Raw genomic sequence first — 26,959 nt, 5'->3', positions numbered from 1 at the left:
ATTGGAAACACAGCCCTTTCCTGATGACCAGATGGCCCAGCAAATGTAATCACTTCAAGCACTCCACACTTCCTCTCTGCTACCCTCCATGGCGGGGCAACTCCTTACTCCGCCAGATGCCATCCTCTTGAGTGCTTCCTCCAATCATTAGTATTTAAAACACACACACACACACACACACACACACACACACACACACACACACAGCAATGGAGTTGGGAGAAAGCAAATATTTCCTTAAAGTTATAATACAAATCTTTCAGAGAAGGGTCATAGTAAATGAATAAAAGAAATGAGTTAAAATTATATTATTGATTAATACTTATTTCGATAAGAATGCCACTTACATTTATTCTAATTTATCTGGTATAGTTATTTGACTCAAATTTCCCTTCAAATTCATATATAGTACTCCAGAGAGTAAAGCAAGGAAATTATGATGGATAAGGTAGAGAAATCTGAATAGAATCTTATCATCAGTTAATATCCACTTAATACTGTGGACTGCACCAGCTGATAAAAGCTTAACACTATTCTTGAGTTCCTTTGGGCGTGCCACTGGGCCTCCACAGCTGCAGACGATGCATCTGAGGATTCAATCAACTGATTATGGAAAATATTGCTTTTGATCCTCAGTCAGGAATCCATGGATGCAGAGGGCCAACTGTCTGTGTTGTTCTGTGCCCTTTTACACGAGGAACTTGAGCATCCATGGTCTTTGCTATCTGCAGGGATCCTAAAACCAACCCCCAAGGATATCCAGTGATGGCTGTATTTTCCTTTGACCATCTTAGCTAGGCAAATTTATTGGAACTTCCAAGCCTGTTTCATCCACCTGAAAAAATACATGCCTTAGGCTTACCAATATGCAAAAATATATAAAGAAAGAAATTCACACTGGTAAGGTACTTTCCAGCGCAGATAAATGGACTATACAAAAGAAAATCATCACCACAGTTTGGTCTCTCCTCTCCCCAGAAAATCAGCCCTTCCCTCCAGCCAGTTTTGGAGATGGTGACCAGTGTTCTTATTCACAAGGGATTGGTAACCCCTTCATTTATTGATTAAATTAATAACATTAGGGTTGCTATGAATTGTTAAAAAACTAGTTTGCAACAACAATTTTTATTAACAGAGGTATGAAGTACCAAAACTGAAGTAGCAGCACCTATTCTGCATTTGGAAAGTATGCTCTTAGAAAATGTACAGGCTGCATAAGTACTAGTTTCTAAAACTCAGGACATGAAAGCATTCTAAAAAGACTGGCAATAATGCCATCATTCAGAAATGAAAGTGGATTATTATAGGGTCAGCCTGAACACTTAGATGGCATATTTTTCTATATTTAGAATGCTTCATTTTATTAAAAAAAAGCAAGTTGACAAAATATCTCCTGTGGTCTAGTCTTTATAATAGGAAGTAGTTATTATGAATGTTTATTTTTGATACTCATTGTAAAATTCAATTAATTGGAGCCTTAGATACAAAAAGCTTGTTTATATGAAAATTCCTCCCTAAAAATGATAAGAAATCCCTGATTCAACAGAAAATTACTTGCTAATTCAAGACAGTAAAAATTCTCTCCTCACCGTGAAATGACATAAACTAATAAAAGGTTTTGATAGTTTATTCATTGATGATTTTACGTACACTATTCATAAAAGCAGGTGAGTGTAGAGGGATACTGACTAATGCCAATTATTTTAAGCAACAGTCTGAACACTAATTAAAGAGGAAGGAGATAGGTTTAGAGCAATGTTTTTTTCTCTCCACAAACACATGGTGCCTAGAATGTGAACTATGGGGTCACAGAATATTTATTTTAAAACTTTCTAATCAGTAAAAGAAACATTTCCTTGGTGTAAAGGAGTAAACATCACCCTACAAATTCTTCCGCAAGGAAAATAAGGAAAAAAAAAGAGTACAGATTTTAGTTCCTAAAATAAACTTTATGCAACCACAGGAAGCATTAAGATCCCTCTTTTCCTCCTCTTGCAGGAAAATGAAACAATCTCTGGGCCACAGGAAATAACACAAGTTTTAGAAAATCCCTGTGGTATGAGATGAAAAAAATCAAGTGGATCTCTTCTGAGTCCCATAAATGACGTAAAGGACAACAGATGTTCAAAGACTCAGGGACCTGAACAAGACGTAATTGATTTGTACTAGTGAGCATGGTGACTCCATCCCAGGTTCAGGAAAACAGGGCAGTGGAGAGTTGGACACACATCACTGCAATCGACAGGTCTGCACACAACTAGCTCCTGGCCTCATTTGGGCAAAAGGAGCAACGGTGAGAAAGTAATGATGGCAAGAAGTGCAGAAGAAAGAAGGCCCCCGGTCGGGGCGTGGAGGGGGGAGGTGGAGAGAAAAGGTGGATAGAACTATTTCAGTTTAGATTGCCAGCAGATTCTATGACAAATTAGTAAAAAAATGGTCATGTCAATAATTGATGGAACAATGTAAGAAAATGAACAATTCATAACTGTGGATATAATACTATACATCTTCAAAAATTCATACCATAATTCATTGATAGAAGAAAAGTTTTTAACATTTTCATTAAATTTGATTGTAGGTGTCAAGAGAATAAGTCCTATACTATTTATTTTCTGCCTTAAAAAGTACTTTTTCTTAGAATATCTAGTTAGGAGGGTATTTTTTGCATTGTTACATAGGACATACCAGTAGGCAAACATTTTATAATGTTTTATAATCCCACCAAAGACATCAATAAAGTCCTTCTCAGGGTGAAAGGTCAAAAATTAGTTTATATAGAGTAAATCTGGAAGAATTTCTGACTTTGTAAAGTTTTTTCTCCCTTTGTGGTCTGAATGCAAGAGGAAATTCCCCAAAACCTTCTGAAGACCACCTATGTTGTGACATTTCATGACCACACCTTGAATTTAACAGGTCATAAAATAAGTTAATGAAATCAATTGCATTTAGTAGATTAAAAACGTAGTTTTACATGAATTTTTAAGACTGCTGGGTATTGGCTACAGTAAGTACAGAGTGAACTGTTTAATCATTTCAATTTCAAAATAGATACTTCCCTTCCTTATGTTCTTCCATCACCCCTCTCCAGCCTGGTTCCCTCATGGCCACATCTTGGTGATGGTTTCCAGCTGGTCTCCGTGTTCCCTGATTTTGTTACTGAGCCCCCCTCCCTTGCACCCCACCCCAACACTGCCACCACCTCATTTCCTACACATGGCTGGGTCAATCTTTTAAAAATACAGCTTTCATTAGTCACTTCCAGAGTCAAGAACTTATGACAGCCAGTTTCTTAATAGCCTCACTGAGACAGCTGACACACACATACACACACAGACACGTGTGTGTGCCTGTGATTGCATGTAAATTGCAGCATTCCACACACACTTTTTCTTTTAACAATATAACCCATGGTCAGTCCATTTCAGAACACATGAAGCTGCTTTATTCTCTTTTAATAGCTGTGTTATATTCCATTGTGTGGATGTTTCACAATTTATTTCACAAACCTCTGTGGGAGGTTTGGAGGATGTGGGGGGAGATGAGTGAGAAGACTGAAAAAAAAAACACATTTTTTTTCAAATGAAGTTATATTTCTGTAATTAAGGTTATGCCTTATACACACAAAAGAATATCCACCAGTGAGTTAAGAAACTGAACAGTAGCCATGACCCTGCCCCACACTCCCAACTCAAAAAAAAACAAACCTAGTTTACCTATACTGTATTTACCTTTTTCTCCCTTTCTTTCCTCACCCTTGTCTCTTACCCTACATATAACTCTTACCTGATTTTAGTGTTTATCATTCCCATAAGCTTCTAAGAAATTTTATCACATTAATATGGCTAAATCATAGATTAGTTGGCTTTGCTTGTTTTGGAGATTTATAAAATGGCATTGCTATAAACAGCCTTTGCAATGGCATTGCTGAAATAGACTCTCTATCCTATAAAATAATCTTCTGTAACTTGTCATTTTCAAATATTATGCTTTAAGATTCATCCATTTCTTAAAAATATTTTATTCATTTTTAGAGGTGAAGGGAAAGAGAAAGAGAGGGAGAGAAACATCATTGTGTGGTTGCCTTTTGCACAGCCCCTACTGGGGATGTGGCCTGCAATCCAGGCATGTGCCCTGACTGGGAATCGAACCAGCAACCTTTAGGTTCACAGACCAGCACTCAGTCCACTGAGTCATACCAGCCAGGGCTGATTCATCCATTTTTTTTTTAAGATAGCTACATAATATTCTGTATGACTGTACTACATCGACTTTATCCATTCTTCTGTTGCCAGGCATTGGGGTTATTTGCAGGTTTTTGCTACTCTGAGCAGTGCTGTTATGAACATTTTTTTGTGTCTTGTGGTGAACATGTGCAAGACGTCTCCAGGAAATACCCAGAACAGACTGGTAAGTCACATGACTGCAATATTATAAGGCTGTGCTCTCCAAAGTAGTTAACATTTTACCAGCAATGACAAAAACACATCTCTCCCAACACTTGGTTTGTAAGATTTAATTTTTACAATCCAATGAGTGTAAATGGCATCTCTGGTTTTGATTTGCATTTTCCTGATTACTCCTGGGACTGAGCTTCTTTTCTTATGTTTATTGGCCATTCATGTTTCCTCTTCCATGAAATGCTTGTTTTGTTTCTATTGCCTAGTTTCCAATGAAGTTATCTTTCTTATTTCTTATTGATCTGTAGGAGTTCTTGAATTATTCAGGTTATAGGTGCTGCAATATGTTCTCTTAGTTTATGGTTTATCTCCTCAATGTCTACATGATGTCTTTTAAAGAGACATTCTTAATTTTTAATATAGCTAGATTTATCAATCTCTCTTGTGTGGTTAGTGCCTTTTGTATCTTGTTTAAGATATTCTTCACTCCTAAGGTCACAAAAGTCCTACATTTTCTTCAAGATTTTATAACTGTACCTTTAAAACTGATTTTTTTTATGGCATGAGGTAGGGATCTGTTTCCTTTTTTCCCATATAGAGAACCAGTTCTCCCTGCACTATTTCCCCAGTGGTCTGCAAGGGCCATTTTTGTCATAAATAAAGTGTTCAAATATGCGCAGGCTATTTCTAGGTTCTGTGTTTTATCCATTTTCTATTCTTGTAATAACACCAAACTGTCGTAATTACTGTGATTTACAGAAGGTCTAGATATCTGGTGGGGCAAGTTGCCTTCCTCCTCCTTTTGCTCCAGCTTATATTTCTTCTTCAGTTTTTCAGTTATTATTGGATCTTGGCTCTTCGTATAAATTATTTTAATGTATTGTTGAGACAAAGGGGAAGGGAGGAACAGAGAGGAAGAAAAATACTGATGTGAGAAACATCAACTGGTTGTCTCTTGTATGCACCCCAAATGGGGGCTGAACCCACAACCCAGGCATGTGCCCTGAGCAGGAGTCAAACCAGCGAACGTTTGTTTCGCAGGATGAGGCCCAACCAACTGAGCCACACTGGTCAGGGCTCTTCATTTAAATTTTTAAATTAGTTTGTTAGACTTTAATAAAAGGAAGAATTATTTTTCAAGGAATGCCTTTTTGTACCTTTAAAATTTTGTCTGAAAGGCATATAGCACAAATTTTTAAAAAATTAAAAAACTTGTGACTATTTGTTACATCATGGTCAAATTACATTTCATGTCAATCAAGGCTCTCTGTGATCTGATTGGTTTTTTCATCTTATTGTCCTATTATTCATTACTTCCAAATATGAAACTGTATCTCTCAGCAGGCCAGTTTTCGGATAGCACCTCCATATAAGCCATATTCAGCCTGCTTATGCCCCCTTATTCCTTTGCTCATATCACTTCATTCTTTTCACCCACCTGTTCCTCAAACTTGATTCCAGATTTGTCTCCAAAACATGTCTCTAAAACTACTAATGTACTTAAAAGTTAGAGTTTGGTGCTTATTAGTTTCAAAATTTACTTTATGATTGGTATCCTCAATTTAAGTATGAGCTCCACAGGGGCAATTATGAGCTGGAAAGAGTTGAAATATTTTTGAAGAAATATAAAATCCATTAAATGGATTTTAGACTAATCACTATTGCCAACCATTGGGTTCAGTCATAGTAAGGACTTTTAACTTGGATATGTTGTTTTTCTCTTATACTTGATCTAGTGAGGAACTATAGTTAATGAACTACAAAAGAAAGCCAGTGCTTAATGGAATTAATTTGCAAGAGACTGTTACAACATAATTTGAAAATACCTTTATCGGCAGAGACAGCCTAATAACACGTTATCATGGTGGTTTACAAGGTATCTGTATAGCTCTCCACCTGAAGAAATGATAAAGAAACAACTGTGTGAACCATAATTAAATCTATTAGGCACAGTGTGAGAGATAATGTTTAAACAACAGCTCAAGAGCTGTAACACCCATATTGTTCAAAATGTTTTTTTAATGCTTGAAACAGATATACTTGAAGATAATTTATTGTTCCTAACTTTTGTCTCCATTAAAATAACAAAAAGTAAAAATCATTATTGCTTAATGCATTCAATTTGTGAAAGACAACTGATGGTTATGGTAAAGGCCCAAAGCTAACCTGCAGTATAAAAATTACCAAAGGCATCCCTGACTGGTGTGGCTCAGTCAGTTGGATCTTGTCCCACAAAGCGAAGGGTCACCGGTTTGATTCCGGTCAGGGCATATGCCTGGGTTTTGGGTTTGGTCACTATTTGGAGCATGTACAGGAGGCAACTGATCGATGTTTCTCTCTCATGTGAATGTTTCTCTCTCCTTCTCTTTCTCTCTTTCTTCCTCTCTCTCTCCAAAAAAAAATAAATAAATAAACACTTATAAAAAATAAAAATTACCAAAGACATAGGGTATACATGAGCTAAAACAAAAACTAAAAACTATAGAACTTTGAAATATCTGTAAAAGATTAAAAAAAAATAAAGAGCAGGAAAGTCATTTGCAAACAATTTCAAATACACAACCACTTTTTGGTCTTTTTTAAATTAAAGGATATTCTTTTGTATTAAATAAACATCCTTTATGTTTTAACCAAGTTATATGTTGTTACAAACCAAGTCAGCTACATTTCAATTAGTAAGTTGAAAGTGTGGCAGATTAATGTTTATATAGGTCATCCAATTACAGAGTTTAACAAGGCTTGCAAAGCATTGATACACTTTCAACTGATTGCTGGGTTTAAATGTTATTGAAATAAGGGTTTCTGGTTACGAAAGTGGTCTACAACCAGGTTCTGTTGTTACTACATGGACACTTTAAGCCAAATTATTTAAACATAGGTTTAAATGTAAAAGCAATTTGCTGCCTCAGGTCATACAATAAGATGTGGCAGAAGAAAAGAAAGCAAATAATTAAATTGATTATCCTTCAAGTTTCAACCTGAACTCCAAATGTTAGTAGTCATTCAAATTGACTAGCACAGAAAGAGAGAATGCTCATCCAGTTGTTCAATAAGCTAGCTTTAAAATTTTTTTTTAAAATGGAGCTTTTAAAAAGGGATTTGAAACAGTCATATATGGAAAGTGGGACATTCCAGGCATTTAAAAAGGATTATCATATTTAAAAAATACTATTCTGAAAAATATAATTCAGTATCAGAAAGCAATGCATTAATGAATTATTTTTATAACTTTATTGAAGTATAACTGATGCTCAATAAACTGCACGTACTTAAAGTGTGCAGTCTGATGAGTTTTGACCTGTGTTTATACCTATGAAGTGTTTGCCAAGTTAATGAACCCTGCTATCACTTCCCGTTTCATTCCCTTTCAAAGCCACCCCTTCTCCACATCCTTTCTCTCCACAAACCCATCTCCAGGCAACCGCTGATCTATGGTGTCAAGCAGTGAAATATGCATTTCTAGAATTGTATATGAAGTTACATAGGTAGCACTATATAAAGGTATTTTTTTTGTTTCATTTGGCATCATTATTTTAAGATTTATTCATATTACTATATCAATAACTCATTCAATTTTATTGCTAAGGAGTATTCTATTGTATAGTATGGTAAATTTGGCTCATGCATTCACTTTTGGGTAGATATTTGAATTGTTTCTAGCTTTTAGATTTTATAAACCAAGCTGCTAGGAATATTTGTATCACTCTCCATGTGGATATATGTTTTGTTTCTCTTGGGTAAATATCTAGGACAGAAGAGTTAGATAGTATGGTAAGTGCATCCTTAACTTCTTTAGAATGGGCCAAACTGTTTTGCAAATGTAAATGTACTATTTTATACTCCCACCAAGTGTACAAAACTTCCAGTGCATCCACATTGTCACCAGCACTTGGTATGGTCAGTCTCTTTCATTGTAGCGATTTTTGTGACTGTGTAGTGGCATCTTACTGTGGGGTTTTTGTTTGTTTGTTTGATTTTTTTTGGTTATTGAATTTCCCTAATGACCAAAGATGAGCATTTTCGTGTTACTTTTAAATTGTATTTCTTCTTTGCTAAAGTCTCTAGTAACAACCTTTGCCCATTTTAAAGTAGGGTTTTTTGAGACTTCTGGTTAAAGTGGAGGCATAGGTAAACACATATCATCTTCTCACACAACCATGGCAAAAATTACAACCAGACTACAAAACAAATATCACCCAGACTTGTTAGAAAATGAAGCTGTATGGAAGCCCAACAACCAAGAAATTAAAGAGGCCACATTCATCCAGACAGGTAGGACGGGTGGAGACATGGAGAGGCGTGGAGACATGGAATGCGTGGTCTGACACCCACATGTAACATGGATAAAAATCAGGAGGGGCATCTCAGGAGCAAAGGGATCCCAGCCCCACACCAGACCACACAGCCCAGGGTTCCAGTGCCAGGAAGGTAAGTCCCCATAACTTCTGGTTATAAAAACCATTGGGGGTGGGGGTGGCAGAAGCAACTGTGGGATTCTCAGGGGTCTCCTCTTAAAAGGCTCACAATGGAATTAGGACATACCCAGATTCACTCCCCTTGGGCTTCTGCACTGAGGCAACAGCTGGAAAGGCACCAGTGACATGTAGGGAGAAATTGAAGTGACTGGAATCAGGGCAAGTGCCAGAAAACAGCTTTCTCCCAACAAAACTTTAGAGACCAGGTAGCGGCCTCTCTCTCAGCCCTCCTCCATACAGAGCCACAGTGTGGCAACATGGGTTGCCCCTCCCTGGTGATTACCTAAGGTTCTGCCCTATCCAACTTACCAGTGGGCTTTTCTACAATAGGTCATGCTAAGACAGGGAGTCAAAGCAGCTTTACCTAATAAACAGAAACACAGGGAAGCTGTCAAAATGAGGAAACAAAGAAATACAACCCAAATAAAAGAACAGATCTAAGCTCCAGAAAAACAACTAAATGAAATGGAGATAAGCAATGTATTAGATGCAGAGTTCAAAAAAACTGGTTATCAGGATGCTCAAGGAACTCACTGGGTACTTCAAGGGCATAAAAAAGACCCAGGCAGATATGAAGTTCACACAATTTACAGACAAACAAGAGTAGAGTGGGTGAAACCAAGAGTCAAATAAATGATTTGGAACATAAGGAAGCAAAAAAAAAAAAAACAACAAACCCAAAACATTTGATCAGAACAGCAAGAAGAAAAAAAGAATCCAATAAAACAAGGATAGGTTAAGGAGCCTCTGGGACAACTTCAAATATACCAACATTGGAACCATAGGGGTGCCAGAAGGAGAAAATAAAGAGTAAGAAATTAAAAACTTATTTGAAAAATAATGAAAGAAAACTTTCTTAATTTGGTGAAGGAAACAGACATGCAGTCCAGGAATCTCAGATAATCCCAAACAAGATGGACTTGAAAAGGACCACACCAAGACACATGATAATTAAAATGTCAGAGGTTAAAGATAGAGAATCTTAAAAGCAGCAAGAGAAAAGCAGATAGTTACCTACAAAGGAGTCACCCTAAGACCATCAGCTGATTTCTCAAAATAAACTTTGCAAGCTAGAGAAAACAGGCAAGAAGTATTTAAAGTGATGGAAAGCAAGGACCTAAAACCTTGATTACTCAATCCAACAAAGCTATCATTTAGAATGGAAGGGCAGACAAAGTGCTTCCCAGACAAGGTAAAGCTAAAGGAGTTCATCATCACCAAGCCATTATCTTTTTTTAAAAGATTTTATTTATTTTTAGAGAGAAGGGAAGGGAAAGAGAAAGAGCAGGAGAGAAACATCAATGTGTGGTTGCCTCTCATGCACCCCCTACTGGGGACCTGGATCACAACCCAGGCAGTGCCCTGACTGGGACTCAAACCAATGACCCTTTGGTTTGAAGGCCTGCACTTAATCCACTGAGCTGCACCAGCCAGAGCATCACCAAGCCACTATTGTATGAAATGTTAAAGGGACTTATTTAAGAAAAAGATAAAAATTATGAACACTAAAATGGCAATAAAGTCACAAATATCAATAATTGAATCTAAAAAACAAACTAAGCAGACAAGCAGAACAAAAACAGAATCATAGATATGGAGATCATTTAGAGGGTTATCAGTTGGGAGGAGGAGGGGAAGGGTAGGGTGGGGGAAAAGGTGCAGGATTAAGAACTACAAATTGGTAGGTACAAAATAGGGGGATGTCAAGAACAGTACAGGAAATGGAGTAGTCAAAAAACTTACAGGCATGACCCATGGACATGAACTAAGGCGAGGGTTTTCTGGAGGGAATGGGGGGAACCAGGTGAAGGGGAGCAAAGGGGAAATAACTGGAACAACTGTAATAGCATAATCAAAAAAATATATTAAAATTTAAAAGGGGTTTTGGTCTTCTTATCAATGGGGTCTGAGAGTTTTTTGATACAGTTTAGATACAAATTCTTTGTCAGATGTTTTACTAATGTTCTCCAGTCTGTAAGTTGCCTTTTAATTTTATTGACTGTGTTTTTCAACCAGTTGTTTTAATTTTGATGAAGTACAATTTATCAACTTTTTGTTTTATAGTGATTTTCTGTGCCCTATTAGGAAATCTTTGCCTAATTGAAGATAATGAAGATTTTCTCGTTTTCTTTGTAGAAGTTTCATAATTTTAAATTTTGCACTTAGGTGTAAGATCCATTTGATATAATTTTTGTAGCTGTGTAATGTGTAAGGCAAGGTTCATTTCTTTGCAAAATGATATCTGATTGTTCAAGCACAATTGATGAAAAGATGATCTATTCTTCATTGAATTGCTTTGACACCATTGCTCAAAATCAAGTTACCACATCTGTATATGGCTATCTTTGAACTTTCTATTGTTCTAAGGGTCTTTATTGTTCTATGTGTATCTTTACACCAATACCACATTGCCTTGATTACTGTAGCTTAATAATGTCTTAAAACCAAGTAGTGTAAGTCCTTTGATTTTAATCTTTTTTTCAAAACTGTGTTGGCTATTCTAAACCCTCTTTACTTCCACATAAATTTTAGAATCAAGTTGTTAATTCAACAAAAATACCTCCTGGGATTTTTACTGAGACTACACTGGATATAGATCAATTGGGGAGAACAGATACCTGAACAATATTGTATCTTCTAAACCATGAACATAGTATCTCTCACCATTTGTATGTTTTTCTTTCTTTCATTTTCAATTTTCAATCATTCATTGATTAAACATAGGAATGAAATTCATTTTTGAATAGATTTGCATACCGCAACTCTACTAAATTCACTTACAAGTTCTAGTTACTTTAAAAAATATTTTGGGGGGGTTTCTCCATAAACAATCCTGTTGCCTGTGAGTGGAGACAGTTTTCTTTCTTTCTTTCCAATCTGTATGCTTTTCTTATTTTTTTTAATTGCCCTAAAACCTGCACTATGATATTGAATAAAAGCAGTGAGCTTGGACAACCTTGCCTTGTTCCCAGTCTTAGGAGAAAAGTAATCAGTCTTTCACCATTAGTTATGATGTTTGGTGTAGATTTTTTTCCAGATGCCTTTTATCAGCTTGAAAAATTTGTGTTTTATTCTTAGTTTACTGAGGACTTTTATCGTAAATGTTGAATTGTCATATGCTTTTTCCACTTCTGTTAAGATAAACATGGTTTTCTTCCTTAGTCTGTATTTCTTCAGTCTGTTTCTTATTTAATCACTGTTTACATTGACTTTCAAATTTTGAATCAATCTCAAATTCCCAGGATAACTCAAATCAATAATAAGTGCTGAGGATATCTGTATCAAGCTGATAAATAATATTGCTATGCAGTCTTCCTGGACTGTCTTTGTTGGATTTGGGTATTAGGGTAATTCTGCTCCCTCTTCTAGCTTTTGGAAAAGTTTGTGCAGAACTGTCATTATGTTTTCCTTAAACATTGGTAGACTTCACAGTGATGGCATCTGGGGCTAGAGTTTACTTTGTTGATTCTTAACTATTAATTACATTTAAGTGATTTATGACTATTCAGGTTATCTATTTTCTCGAGTGAGCTTTCATAGTGTCCCTTATTCTTAAGTCTACTGTGCCTAATATTCTAGACACTCTTCTTTTCTTTTGATTAATCTTTACATTGTATATCTTTTCTATATTTTATTTTAACCTATTTATCTTTATATTTAAAATGGATTTTCTTTAGACAGTATATAATTGAGTCTTATTTTTTTACTCATTCTGATGTTTTAATTAGCATATTTTGGACACTTACATTCATTGTAATTATCAATGTTTGGATTTTAAAAATCTGCCATCTGTTTTCTATTTGTTCTACTTGTTATTTGTTTCCTTTATACTTCTATTTCTCCTTGCTTTGGACTAAGTATATATGATTATATTTTATCTCCACTAGTGGCTTATTATTAAACTATTTTTTAAAAAATTAGTTGTTTGAAATTTACAGTGTTTGGTTTTAATTAATCACAATGGTCTTTCAAATAATATACTATTTCTAGCATAGGGTAAGAACCTTACAATTGTATGCCCCTCATACTTTGTGTTATTGTTGGCATATATTTTACTTTTATATATAAATCCCCAGTATATTGCTATTACTTTGTATTTAGATAACTGATTGCTTTTTATAGTGATCAAAAATACTATTAATTTGAATTCTTTTCAGAGATCTTCATTGTTTTGGATAGATCAAAGTTCTATCTGGTATTCCTTCTGCCTAAAGAATTTCCTATAGTGTACTGTAATATAGTTTGATATTAATGAATTCTCTCAGCTTTGGTCTGAAAAAAAATTGTTCCTTTTGAATGTTATTTTCATTGGTATAGAACTCTGGGATCTACAGTTGCTTCTTAATTTCATTATCTTAAAGATGTTTCTGCATTGTCTTATGACTTACACAGTGGGTCTGTATGTGACATACAGATCTGTATTTAAGTCATATTCTTATTTTTGTTGTATTTAATGTGAATTTTTCCACTTACTACCTCAAGACTTTCTCATTTTTGTTTTTCCATTGGTTTTAATATTATATAACTAGGTTTTTAAAATCCTGCTTGAGGCTTTCTGAGCTTTGTAAATTCCCTAGTTTAATACCTTTTGTTTTATTTAGAGACTTCTTAGCAGTTATTTCTTTAAATATTTTGTCTGTCCCAATAGTCCCCCTCTTCTTATTATGTCTATTCATCCCTTGTGTGTGTGTCTGTGTGTTTAACTCTTCATTCTGTTTGTGCTCTAATTTGGGTAACTCCTGTTTACCTGTCTTCAAGCTCAATTCTTTCTTCATTTGTGTCATTTACTGATGAGCCCAAAGGCATTTTTTCATCTGTTACTGTGTTTTTTTTAAATTTCTAGCATTTCTATTTTACATGTTCTTATGGTTTCTGTCTCTTTGAGAAGTTCCTCATTTAATGAAGCATGTTGTCTACCTTCTCCATTAGACCCTTTAACATATTAATTATAGCCACTTTAAAATTACTTATCTGACAGTACCAACATCTGAGTCATCTCTGTCTAGTTCTTTTGAATGCTTTGTCTCTTGATAAGGGGTTGATTTTCTTGCTTTTTATGTCCTATTATTTTTAAACTAAATACTGGCTATTGTGAGCAGGAGAGTAGGAATGGAGATAAATAGCATTTATGGCTAAATATGGGCATGCCTCTTCTTTTTCTAGAACTTAATGTGCAGGCTTGAGTTGAGCTGGCCAGGAGTTATCTTGTTTAGGTATTGTTGTTATGGTTACCTTCATGTATTACTGCCTTCAAATGCCTCTTGTAGTACCTTGTGCTTAAGTTGCAAAAACAGATAAGTCAGTCAATGGAACAGAACAGAACACTCAGGAACAGCCAGATAGAAACATGGACATTACAATAAAGGTGGTACTGCAAAATGTCGGAGAAAACAGGTCCAGTGGTACTGAGACAATGAGATAGCCACAAAGAGAAAAACAGAAACTTAAAGCTTACCTCGCCTAATAACCAATGAATAATTCCAGCTAGATTGTAAACTAAATGTAAAAGGCAAAACAATTCTAAAACTTCTAGAAGTTAATATGGAACAATCTCGTCATGCTTTAAACACTGCACAAAAATCAATAATTATAAAAGTAAAAAATGATAAATTTGAGTACATTAAAATTAAGATCCTTTGTTTATCAAAAGACACTATTAAGCCAGTGAAAAACAAGTCACAGAGTGGAAAAGATATCTGCAACACAAAGAACTGACGGGATTCGTATTAAGAATATAAAAATATACATATTCTCTAACAACATGATAGAAAAATGGGTTAGAGATTTGACTTGGCACTACACAAAAAAGGATATCTAATTAGCCAATAAATATAAGTAAAAGTGCTCGAATTCATTTGTAATCAGGAGATGCAAGTGAAAACCACAATGCGATATCACTAAGCAACTCCCTGTAAGTTCATTCCCAGAAATAACTCAGCAGAAATTCAAGCACATAAACACAAGGAAAATATGTACAAAAATGTTCAGAGCAGCATTATTTGTAATAGCAAACCATTAAAATCAATCCAAACATCCATCTACAGTGGAATGGACAAGTTGTGTGTGCAAACAATGGAACATTCTGCAGGGAAGAGTAGGAACAAATCACATCTAATGCAAAAGTGGACATGGATCTCAAACATGGAAAAGTGATCAATATGGAACCAAACAGACGCAGTTAATATAGAGCAAAATACTATATAATTCCATTTAATATACATCTGAAAATATTGGCAAAACTGTAATGTTTAAGGGCACAAGCTTAGGTGTTCAAACCTCAGTATGTGATGAATTTTGTAAGGGGAGGAGAAGGAGTGATTGTGAAGGAAAACACAGGGGCTTCTGAGGTGCTGGCAGTGCTCCACTTCTTCACTTGGTTGGTAGTTACATGGGTGTTCACTTTGTAGATAATTAATTGACCTATATATTTGTCTTCTGTGCTTTTTATTATATATGTATATACTTCATAATCACCTCACACCACATCCCTCCAAATTATCTTCTGGTCATTGATGAACTTATTTTTTACTGGATATACCTCAAATACACTGAACTCTAATATGCTCTTTGAAGTTTATGAGATTCTAGAAAGATATTTTGTGTTTTCATGGCATGTGGTTGCAGGATATCTTCCTCTGTTTAGAACTGAGAGACACAGAATTCAGACAAAGGTAAAAAAAAAAAGCTTTATTATTGATAAATAGCTGGAACAGAAGATATGTGACCACATGGGTTACCAAATACCCTACCCCTAAATTAGATGAATGACTTGCCCACCCAAGTCTGAGGCAGAGGTGCAATTTAGGTTTCCCTGTAGGTTTCCTCAGAAAGCTTGGGATTTGGCTGAAATTGAGGAAATGCAGATGGGAAGAAATTTACCCAGAAAATGAGTCACTCCTCCTTTCCTGGAATGGAGTGAGTTGGGGAGTTTGCCTTTCCTTCCTGGATAGTGAAGTGGAAATTCTCCATACTCCATGGAAATATGAAGAATGAGCAATAAATATTACCCTTAACAACAGGCAGATTAGCTTTGCTTACTAGTTTGTCTTTGAAGTCAGCTCTCTGAAACTTAGCAAAGGCTGCCATGGGCAAAATTTTAGGATAAATTTCATTCTTGGTCTTACAGCAACTTGTCCTTCCTCCACTCCTGAACTCTTATATGTGCTAACCCCCATTTTTGCAGTGGCTTTCCTGGAAGCCACTGCAGAAACCAGTGATGAGGAAGAAGGAGAGGAGAACAGGTGATTATATATGTGGATCTTCTCTAAGTCACGTATTTATGAGTAAAGACTGTCTTTCCCATTCCCCAAAAGATGTATTAAATTATGGCTCACAACTTTAAGGGCTTCTAAAGCTTATTTAAATCATTCTTTTTCCAGGTAAAGTTAAGCTTGGTTCAAATACTTGCTTTTTTTGTAAGAAGTGCTCTATATTGGCTTCCCTCCCCCCAAAAATAAAAACACAAAAAACTTAAAGTGATTACTTCCTTCTTGGAGTGATGAATAATGATTACTGTGTGTCCACAAATACTTCTATTTGTGATTTTAATTAGCATGGGTAATTTGTTCCAGGACATTCAGTTCAGACACAGAAGCATATGTTATTTATTTTTATTAAACTTCATTTTTATTTTTAAATAATTGTGGATTCACATACAATTATAAAAAATTAATACAGAGAGTTTCATTCCATTGTGCCCTTTACCCAATTTCCTCTAATGGCACATCTTGCAAAACTACAGAACACACCACAACCAAGGTACTGACGCCGATACAGTCTTTACCTCGTCATGAGGATCCCCGCTGTTGCCCTTTTATAGACACACACAATCCCCAACTACCCAACCCCTTCCGTAGCCCCCGGAAACCACTAATTTGTTCTCCATTTCTACAATTTTGTCATTTCAAGAATGTTATATAATGGAATCATGATACATTAACTTTTTGGGATTCACTTTTTTATTCACTATAATTCTCTGGAATTTATTCAGGTTGTAGCACATATCCAAGCTTGTTCTTTCTTATTGCTGAGTAGTATTCCACAGTATGGATATATCACAGTTTGTTTAACCATTTACCCACTAAAAAAACTCTGCATTGTTTTGTCTATTACAAATAAAACTGCTATAAATAACCATGTGAACATAAGTGTGGGAAAACATGTTTAGAATGACATGTAACTCTTTGCCTAATTTTCTGGCTGCTTAACTATAGAGCAAAGGATGTCAAGGCAGTTGCCAAAGGTCATAGAGCACTTATGTGTATGAGGGTTAACTAATGATTCATCAGTATTTGCAGCCTCACAACTATCTTGCTACGTGACCTAAGGACACCCCCCTCTCTCCGAGCCTCAACTAGGTAAGATATGTTTTTCAAAGTATATTCTTTGAAAATGAACTCCTTCTAAAAGGTGGGGGTAGGGATAGGGAGTTTCATGGTCAAGTTTGAGATAAAATGCTGAATACTATATCCCCCTTTTGACATAAACAAATGCCCCCTGTTGTACAAAAGGAGGGATCCAGTATCCAACTGCCCAGGTTTAAAGCCTAGCTCCATCTTGCTAAAATAGTAACCCTCGCTCAGTAAGACACTTAACTTGCCTATAACTCAGTTTTCTCATCTGTAAAATGAAGATAGCAACAGCACCCCACTCATACAATTGGAAGATTAACTATAAGGACACAAGAAAACACTTGATAAATGTTAGCTCTTATTACTATTATTGCCATCCTAAGATTTATCCACATCATTAGGACCTTGTTAAAAACATACATGTCCAGACTCTATCTCCAGAGATTCAGATTCATTAAGTCTAGGGTGGAGTCTGGTCCAGATAAGGGACACAGGTTTAGTTTATGTTAAGAATGTGTTCAGAATAGTATCAGAGGCAGGATTCAAACCCCAGCTCCAAATTGCCTGATGGAGGGGCATCACACTTACGTTCTTACACAAATTTAGTAAATTCTTTAAATGAATAGCTCTGTAGTTCTGCAAAAAGAGTACATTTCTCTGCTGAAATGAAAGTTGGGCTTCCAATATAAACTAATGATTCTTCAAAGGGTAGTTCAATAAAATAAAATGCAGTTCTGTGCAGTAGGTACACATCAGCTTTCAAAAACCTCCTAAATGTAGCAGTTAGCATTGATAGGTAAAAACTTTATTTGTGAGTCATTGCTTAGCAAATCAAATCTGAAAATAAGACATTATTTCCTTAGAAATACAACAAAACAACTATGATTGCTATTATTTCTGTAGGTTTTACCACCCCACTGCTGATTTCCAAAGGTCTTCCTGTTGCCATGCAGCAGGTAAGTCTGCAGGACACTGGGGAATCACTGCAGAGGCGGTGGCAATCTTCTCACCACTTCTACAGCCACTCTCAGGTAAGCTTTGGCCTGGAAAAGAACAGTAGGTTTGTCCTATAGTTCTCCCTAGTGCACATCAAATGACTCATGAACTGTTTGCCATAGTTGTCCACTGAATTTAATAGTCAAAAGGCCAATTGAGGTGAAAAAATTCAGGAGTCAGAAGATACTGCTGTATACATTGCAGGTAGGGCAAGAAGAAAGAATTTTTGATTATTTGGACTTTCTGAAGAAAGTATTTAGTAGTAGCAATTACTGTTTTTCAAAGTCTAATTCCCATGTCAGCAAACTAGCAACCTAGTCTAACAGCAGAAAAATTACACCTTCCTCTTCTGACAAAATAATATTCTGAGTTAGATACTGCCAACACTCCTTTGGCATAGAACTATTAGAGAAGTTCTATGCCAAAGAAGTTTTCAAATAGTCTTCTTCATTTTAAAGAAGACTATTATTTACCACCCTGCAGTTTGTGTTTGGGAAGCATTTTCTTTGCTCTCTCTGAGAATGGCACCTAATACCAGCACCAAGCACTTGGCGCCTCTTTCGCCTGGCGAGTTTTGGGGACTGTGGGGTCAGTCGCTGCCCTCTTCATCTCTGGCACGCCCAGTGCAGTGAAACAGTGAGAGCAGGCCCCAGGGCGCCAAGTGGGCCACAGGCTAACCCAACACCCACAGCCTAGTTAGGACAATGGTCATTATATTTGTATTTTAAGAGTTTCAAACAAATGTAATGTAAATACTACCTATTTCTTCTATTTTATCTATAAAAGTAATTTTAAGATACAACAGTAAGACTTTTTAAAACCATTAATTTTACATTTCTATACTTAGATTTGAGTATATGCTACTACTAATAATAGCTAACACTTAAGTACTTAATATTTGCCTAGTATTATTTCATTTTTCTTTACAGCTACCCTAAGTGATAAATTCTGTCATTATCCTCAATTTATTGATGAGAAAACCAAAACCCAGAAAGGTGAAGCATCTTGTCAAAAGCTTTACAGCTAGTATGAGATGAGCTGTTCAACTTCTTGACTCTGCATGGTAAAGATCTGTTCCCCCTGACTTGATGAAATGCTTTAAGTGTGTCTCACACATCTTCAGTAAAAAACCAAAAAGAAAAAACTATGCTAGACCCCTGGCCAGGTGGCTCAGTTGGTTGGAGCATCATCCCGTACACCAAAAGTGGGTTCGATTCCCGGTCAGGGTACATATCAGGTTGTAAGGTTTGATCCTAGCCAGGGCACATGAGGGAGGCAGCTAATCAATGTTTCGCTCTCACATCGATGGTGCTCTCTCTCTCTTTCCATCTTCCTTCCTCTCTCTCTAAAAATCAATAAGAAGAAAATATATCTTCAGGTGAGGACAAAAAAAAAACTGTGCTTGAACCCTAACATATGAATTATGCTTTATTTTACCAGAAAAGTATCAAATTTTCATTTGAGTTCATTTTTTTTTTTAAAAAAAGCTCTCACAACACAGATAAGGACTTTTTTTTAAATGAGCATCACAAAGGACTTCACAAGAGTTACCCTACTTGTGTAAGCCTCGTGGGCTCAGCCAGGATGAAGGACTGGCCATTGCTGCTCATGGTCACAAAGTCAGTGGGCTGGAAAACATTCTAATCTGGGTCCAGCTGACTCCAAATAGGGCTCCTTCTACTACATCACATATGAAACAGTAAATCCACATACAAGTAATTATAATTGTAATGCTTTGTCTAAAATTGGTTTTAGTCCCTGTAATAGTTAATAGAAACAATAAAGTTGTTTAAAAATGGAAATAGCATGGATTTTATAAATAAATATTTCCCTTAAATCTAATATGCTGATTTTCAGCTGTGCATCGTTATGAATGTCTTTTTAATCTCCTAGAGTCTTTTCTAGGTATTTAAGCCTAATACTTTCTGAGGAAATTTAAAGTTCACTAAGGCAAGCTGAGACAAGGTCATCATCTATAATCTTTTATTCATACTGATGTTAAATTAGAGACATACCTATCAGATGACACATAATACTGAATGACTCCAGGATAAACAGATGTGCTATATGTAACCTTTGCTTTTTAGTGGACAATTTCCAAGCTTAAACTTCTAATATCTGACACTCAAAGTAATGCTTAAATTATCGTTTGCTGAGAAACCACTAAAAGTGCTTAGCTTAACAGTTCAATTTCTACAAAACTGTTGAGATTGAATTTTTTAAGCCAAAGCAGTATCATTTCAAAAAACACATTTTTTTTTTTTGTTTTGTTTTGTGTGTGTGTATGTGTGTAAGGCACTGTTTGGGGAAATCTGTGAGATGTAATGATATGAAAGATCATTGGTAAAGAGCTGGAACCTTCAAGTCAGACAGGCATGGTTTAAAATCTTAGCTCTACTATATACTTACTAGCCCTAAGACCCTGGGCAAGTTACTTATCCCTTCTAGACTCAGTTTCCACATCTGTAAATTGGCTATAACAATAGTATCTACCTCAGAGGATTTGGAGGAATATTAAATAAGAATAAAATATGTGAAGAACTCCCTGGTTGGTGTGGCTCAGTGGATTGAGCACTGGCCTGTGAACCAAAGGATTGCTGGTTCGATTCCCAGTCAGGGCACATGCCAGGGTTGCCCAATGAGGGGCACATGAGAGGCAACCACACATTGATGTTTTTCTCCCTCTCTTTCTCCTTCATTTCCCCTCTCTCTAAAAACAAACAAACATACAAACAAACAAATAAATAAGATCTTTTTAGAAATGACCAAAAAATTGAAAGAAATATGTGAAGTACTGGCACAGAAGAAGCATATAATAAATATTAGTGGCTATTATTACTATTCTGTCCTAAAGTAATTTACTATCTCATGGAAGGACTCACATTAACATGTTCTTTTGGATACTCTTCCCTATTGAGGAATAAGTAATTAAATCCCTCCCTTTAGTTTGATCCATAACTAGCAAAAGCACCCACATACACATTACATATAAAAATATGATTTATTGATTAGATTTCTCAAACTATTAATACTCTTTTTCTCATCAACTCAACTCTACACAGACTAACCCTTCTCACCTATTCAAAGTCTTTTATTGGGCTGTCGTGAGGCAGAGGTAGTAACAGCTGGATCTTATTTGTCTGCTCTATCATTGACAAGGAAATGGATGGCAACCAAAGTACAAGGAGTTTTATAAAGAGCTTTGATCCTTTGTCTTTTATTTTAAAGATTTAAAGTTCTAATTTATCATACATAGTTGTTTCATATTAAGACTATGAGGCAATAACTTAGAAATTATAAGATGACACATTTTCCATTTATATTTGAAAGTCTTTATCCAGGACTATATTATAGCACACCTCACTAAATCAAATCTAGCTTTAACTACAAAAGGTTAGGCTGTTCACATTCCCATAAATGTCACCCAACAATAGTAAAATATTGGGTCTATCTCTGGTTGGTGTGGCTCAGTGGATTGAGCACCGGCCTATGAACTAAAAGGTTGCCAGTTTGATTCCCAATCAGGGCACATGCCTGGGATGTGGGCCAGCAGGTGTGTGAGAGGCAACCAATTGGTGATTCTCTCACACACTGCTGTTTCTCTCCCTCTCTTTCTCCCTCCCTTCTTCTCTCTCTAAAAATAAATGAATAAAATCTTTTAAAAAACCAACAGTTCTAATATTAATGCAGAGCAGATTAAAAAATATGTAACTACAAAAACCTCCACAAACACTGCTGTTTCAGAGTTTAAAATCATATTATCTTTTGATAGTTGCTATATATTCTTTCTTACATTACATTCCTTTTACTTGCTCAAAATCTTCCTTGCTTTTGGAAAATCTCAAAGGAAAAAAAGCATAGAAAAATATTTTAAAAATTAGATTCAAATGAAATACACTAGTAAGTAATTAATCTTATTCATCACAATCACCTTAGAATGGCTTTAAATAGTCTGTTCTCAGGAGGCATTTAAAAGTGTGTAATTTTTAAAAACTCTCAATTTTCATACAACTTTTCATTTACTGCATAAAGTACACTTGTTGTAGTTTGGTTTGCCAGACTTTAATTATGAAAGAAATAAAGGGTTATGGTTTTTGCTTATATGAAAGATTTCTAAGTAAATACAGAAAAGGAAATTTAACATTTATTACCTGACAGAGAAAAGAAAAACAATGATAAGTGCTACACTATATTTACTCAGAGATCATATTCCCAGCAACTCAATCACCTGTGCTGTCACTGTCAACCCTTCAGAAAGGGAAAGGAGCTCTGGACCTCTGAAAGAGACAACTCAAAATAAATCTACTTTATTTGTCCTAGACTCCTGACTTTCAATTTACTTTTACTTTATCCACAACTCTAACCAGTCTTGGCTCTCTTATTTTCCAGTTCACACAAGATTAGAGGAAGCAAACTAGAATGAAAGAGGTAGTAGCTACGGATGGACAAAATAGTGGTACTTTATAAAGAACCACAAAGGACCCTGAATAGACAAAGCAATCTTGAGAAAGAAGAACAAAGTTGGAGGTATTATACTCCCTGATTTCAAACTATACTATAAAGCTATAGTAATCAAAACAGTATGGTACTGGCACAAAAAACAAACATATAGATCAATGAAACAGAATACAGAGACCTGTAATAAACCCACATTTATATGGTCAATTAATCTATGACAGAGGAAGCAAGAACAGCATGGGTGGACCTGGAGAACATTATGCTAAGTGAAATAAGCCAGTCAGAGAAAGACAAGTATCACATGATTTCATTCATTTGTGGAATCTAATGAATAAACCAAGCTAACAAACAAAATAGAGACAGACTCATAGATAAAGAGCAGGATGACAGCTAATGCGGGGGGTAGTTTAGGGGATACAGGGATCAAGCAAAAAGGTAAAAGGACTCATGATGAACATAGACAACAGTGTGGTGATTGTAGGGGGGAAGGGGTATAAGGGGTTTAAATGGCAATGGAAAAAAATACAATAAAAAAAAGAATATACAATGGGGAAAAGATAGTCACTTCAATGAATGGTGATGGGAAAGCTGGACAGATACATGGAAGGAAAGAAAGAAGGAAAGAAGGAAAGAAGGAAAGAAAGAAAGAAAGAAAGAGAAAGAAAGAAACAAAGAAAGAAAGAAAGAAAGAGAAAGAAAGAAAGAAAGAGAAACTAGACCACTCTCTTATGTCACATACAAAACAAGCTCAAATGGATTAAAGACTTAAATGTAAGACCTGAATCTATAAAACTCCTAGAAGAAAACATAGGCACTAAACTCTTTGACATAGGCCTTAGCAATATATTTTTGGGTATGTCTCCTCAGGCAAGAGCAATAAAAGCAAAAATAAGCAAATGGGCTACATCAAGCTAAAAAGCTTTTGCACAGCAAAGGAAACCATAAACGAAAAGAAAATCTACTGAATTGAAGATATTTACAAATGATATATCTGATAAGGGGTTAATGTCCAAAATACATAAAGAACTCATAAAATTCAACATCAAAACAATAAATAACCCAATTTAAAAATGGGCAGATGGTCTGAATAGACATTTCTCCAAAGAGACATACAGAAGGTCAATAGACATATGAAAACATGCTCAACATCACTAACATCAGGGAACTACAAATCAAAACCACACTGAGATATTACCTCACACACCCTGTCAGAATGGCTTCATCAAAAGACAACAAATAGCAAGTGTTGGTGAGGATGTGGAAAAAAGGAAGCCCCATACATTGTTGGTGGGATTATATTTGGTGTAGCCACTATGGAAAATAGAATGCAGGTTCCTCAAAAAATTAAAAATTGAACTACCATTAGAAACCAGCAATTCCACTTTTGGCCATTTACCTGTTGAAATAAAAAATACTAATTTGAAGTGATATATGTACCCTTATGTCCTTTGCAGCATTATTTACAACAGCCAAGATATGGAAGTAACCTAGGTATCTATCGACAGATAAATGGATAAAGAAGATGTGACTATATATATATATATATATATATATGAATATATAACATATATATAATGAAATATTATTATTCAGCCATAAAAAGAATGAAAATCTTGCCATTTGTGAAAACATGAATGGGCCTAAACAGTATTATGCTAAAATAGTGAGACAGAGAAAGACAAATACCATATGATTTCACTTACATGTGGAATCTGAATGTCAAAACAAATGAGCAAGCAAAACAAATAGAAACAGATTCACAGATACAGAGAACAAACTGGTAAATGCCAGAGGGAAGAGGCGTGGGGTGATGGACAAAAAGGTGAAGGGGATGAAGTAGTACAAATTTCCGGTTATAAATAAATAAGTCACAGCATGTAACATGCAGCATGGGGAATCTAGTCAATAATATTGTGATAACCTTGAATGGTAACTGAAGGGTACTAGAATTGCTGTGGTGATCACTTCACATGTTATATAGATGTTGAATCACTATGCTGTGCACTTGAAACTAATATAATATTGTATGTTAACTATAATTTTAAAAAGAGACAAAAGCAAACTAACAGTATTATAAAGCTATATTCATTAGCTAAAAACAACCAGAGAGAAACTCTCAGAAGAATGATTGGGACTGTTCAGCAAATGAGCACAAAAACCACATCAAAACTGATGTACCAGTCAATGGCTCGGTTTCGAACTTGAATAACAAGTGCTACTTAGGAAAAAGATATATATGATTGATTTTACTTCTATTTTATAAAAAGAGTACAACAGAAATATTTTAGGCTTAAAGTTGTAAAGCTTCATAACTTGAAAATTTATCAATGGTACCTCTAATGAAACACTACTAGTTTTTCCATCTTACTTCCTCAATCACATTTATTAAATGAAATGCAATGGAAATTCCATCTCTAATGGTTTATACATCTCCCCTATATCCAACTCACTTTTTTTTTTACATTAGGTTTTCTTCTTCCAACAACCAGCTGGACTGAGACATAATCAAACCTCAGTTCTTGAATGTCTTGGTTCTTGAACAATTCAGTTGTCAGTTCTCTATCCAACAACCCCTTCACAGTGATACCTGTATGGTCAGTCATGTGTGTTACAGGCAACAAACGAAGGAGATTTGGTTTTCAAACAAACTGCTCCTCTAACAGTTTTTTCCAGGACAAATTAAGTTTGAGAACCAAAATTCCTAATAACTTTGGGCAAATAAATATTGATAGCCAGCAAGACAAGAATTCCATGAGTTCTCAGTGTTCATGCTTTTTTATGAGAATACTGGTTAGATGATGATTCTTTGTAGGTGAACTTGTTCAGGTGATAATTCAGGGCCAGCCCTGGTATGCCTACCACATAAAATAGTAACAAACTGACGGGAGTCAGAGAGGAGAGGGGACTGGATAAAAGGTGAAAAGATTAGCTAAAGAACACAGCACATAGCCCATGGACACAGACAGCCTCGTGGTGAAGGTCAGAGGAAGACGGGGAGCTGGATGAAGGTGGGGAAAGAGGTGGGGAAATAGGGAACATTTGTAATAATGTCAATAATATAAACAAACAAACAAAATAAATAAAATAGTACCTGAAAATGCTTTGTATAAGTTAATATAAGTATATATTAAAAAGTGCTTTGTTTAATATATACATTACAAATAGATAAGCTTGATCTTCCCAAACTCCTTTCTATATATCAAAAAGTATATATCCTGGAAAAAGAAATTAAAATGCATATTTAAAAATATCACTTACCTCATCACTTTCAGGCTGTGAAAATACAATTGGCTGGCCTGTGTCTGAAGCTTCCCTTATATTAAGATGTAGGGGAATGTCTCCTAAAAAAGCCCATCAGATGTCCATTAGCATGACAAAACTTTATACTGGCATTTGGAATTTCACTACTTGAACTTCAGAAAGAAACAACATCTAAACTAAATTGATTCAAATCAACTTGAGTTATGATTATCCTAAAATTGCTAAATCTCTGAAAAAAAAAGGAATTTTAAATGAAAATTAGGAGCAAAATATTCCATTTGAGTGTTGTGTGATGATATATATATAAGAACTATGAGTCAGTCCCTCACAGGATAAAGCCTCTGATTTAGTCTTTGCTGGAGATCTCCCAGCAAGAAATGGCTAAGACATCTGTAAATTATTTTTACCTGTAATACCTGATATAGACACATCATACCACATAATAAGAGGAAACTGAAGAGGAAGAGATGGAGAGGCAAAGTAGTAAAAAAAAAAAAAAAGTACAACAACATAATCTTCCTCATGCTGGCAGGTGAGTAAGCCAGAGAACTGTTGAAAAGTAGGCCAGACCTGTTATCTCAACTTTCTGCTTCTTTATCAGACAGGATAACTTTTATTATACATTAATCTTTATAGCATTATAACTTGTGACTCTGGTGAGATCTTGGGATGTATAAAATAAGAATCTCCAATATACAGACTTGGGTTTGAGAGGATATGTGCCTTTCCTGATGCTATATTACTATCAGGTAGTATAATTTAGGGGAAAATGCTCTGATTCACCATCCTATTGACTTTTCCCACCATGTCATCATAAGTAAAGCCTTTCAAAAGGCTGAAATTTAAAATGCTGTAAATGCAGTCTTAAGTAGAAGAGTTGACTTGTGATCCTCAGCATTCTTAGTGCCACTCCAAGTCCAAGAAAGGTTATTGAAACATGCATGTGTGCGTTTTATATAAACAAGTAATTCAGCACCATGCTAAGCAATGTAAATAATGCAGAAGTATATGTTACAAAATT

General features: G+C 35.5%; 1 protein-coding gene across 2 annotated transcripts in view; it reads right to left on the bottom strand.

The window, feature by feature from the left end:
* NUBPL (NUBP iron-sulfur cluster assembly factor, mitochondrial) overlaps nucleotides 1–26,959 on the bottom strand; it is a 269,067-nt gene that overhangs the window by 7,048 nt on the left and 235,060 nt on the right. Inside the window, exons 10-11 of one of the 2 annotated variants that reach the window (XM_045841286.1) lie at nucleotides 25,936–26,018; nucleotides 6,224–6,293 (exon numbers count right to left, since the gene is read on the bottom strand). In XM_045841286.1, the coding sequence (XP_045697242.1) occupies nucleotides 6,267–6,293; nucleotides 25,936–26,018 (110 nt within the window). In that variant the 3' untranslated portion in view covers nucleotides 6,224–6,266. Of the gene's footprint in view, nucleotides 1–6,223; nucleotides 6,294–16,475; nucleotides 18,267–25,935; nucleotides 26,019–26,959 lie in introns of those variants that run through there. The other variant, XM_045841285.1, reaches the window with a different exon arrangement.

Source organism: Phyllostomus hastatus, unplaced genomic scaffold (genome assembly GCF_019186645.2).
Source record: "Phyllostomus hastatus isolate PE091 unplaced genomic scaffold, TTU_PhHast_1.1 phas_contig_348, whole genome shotgun sequence".
Lineage (NCBI taxonomy): Eukaryota > Metazoa > Chordata > Mammalia > Chiroptera > Phyllostomidae > Phyllostomus > Phyllostomus hastatus.
Note: the sequence above shows the minus strand (reverse complement) of the source record. Positions and strands in the feature narration are given on the sequence as shown.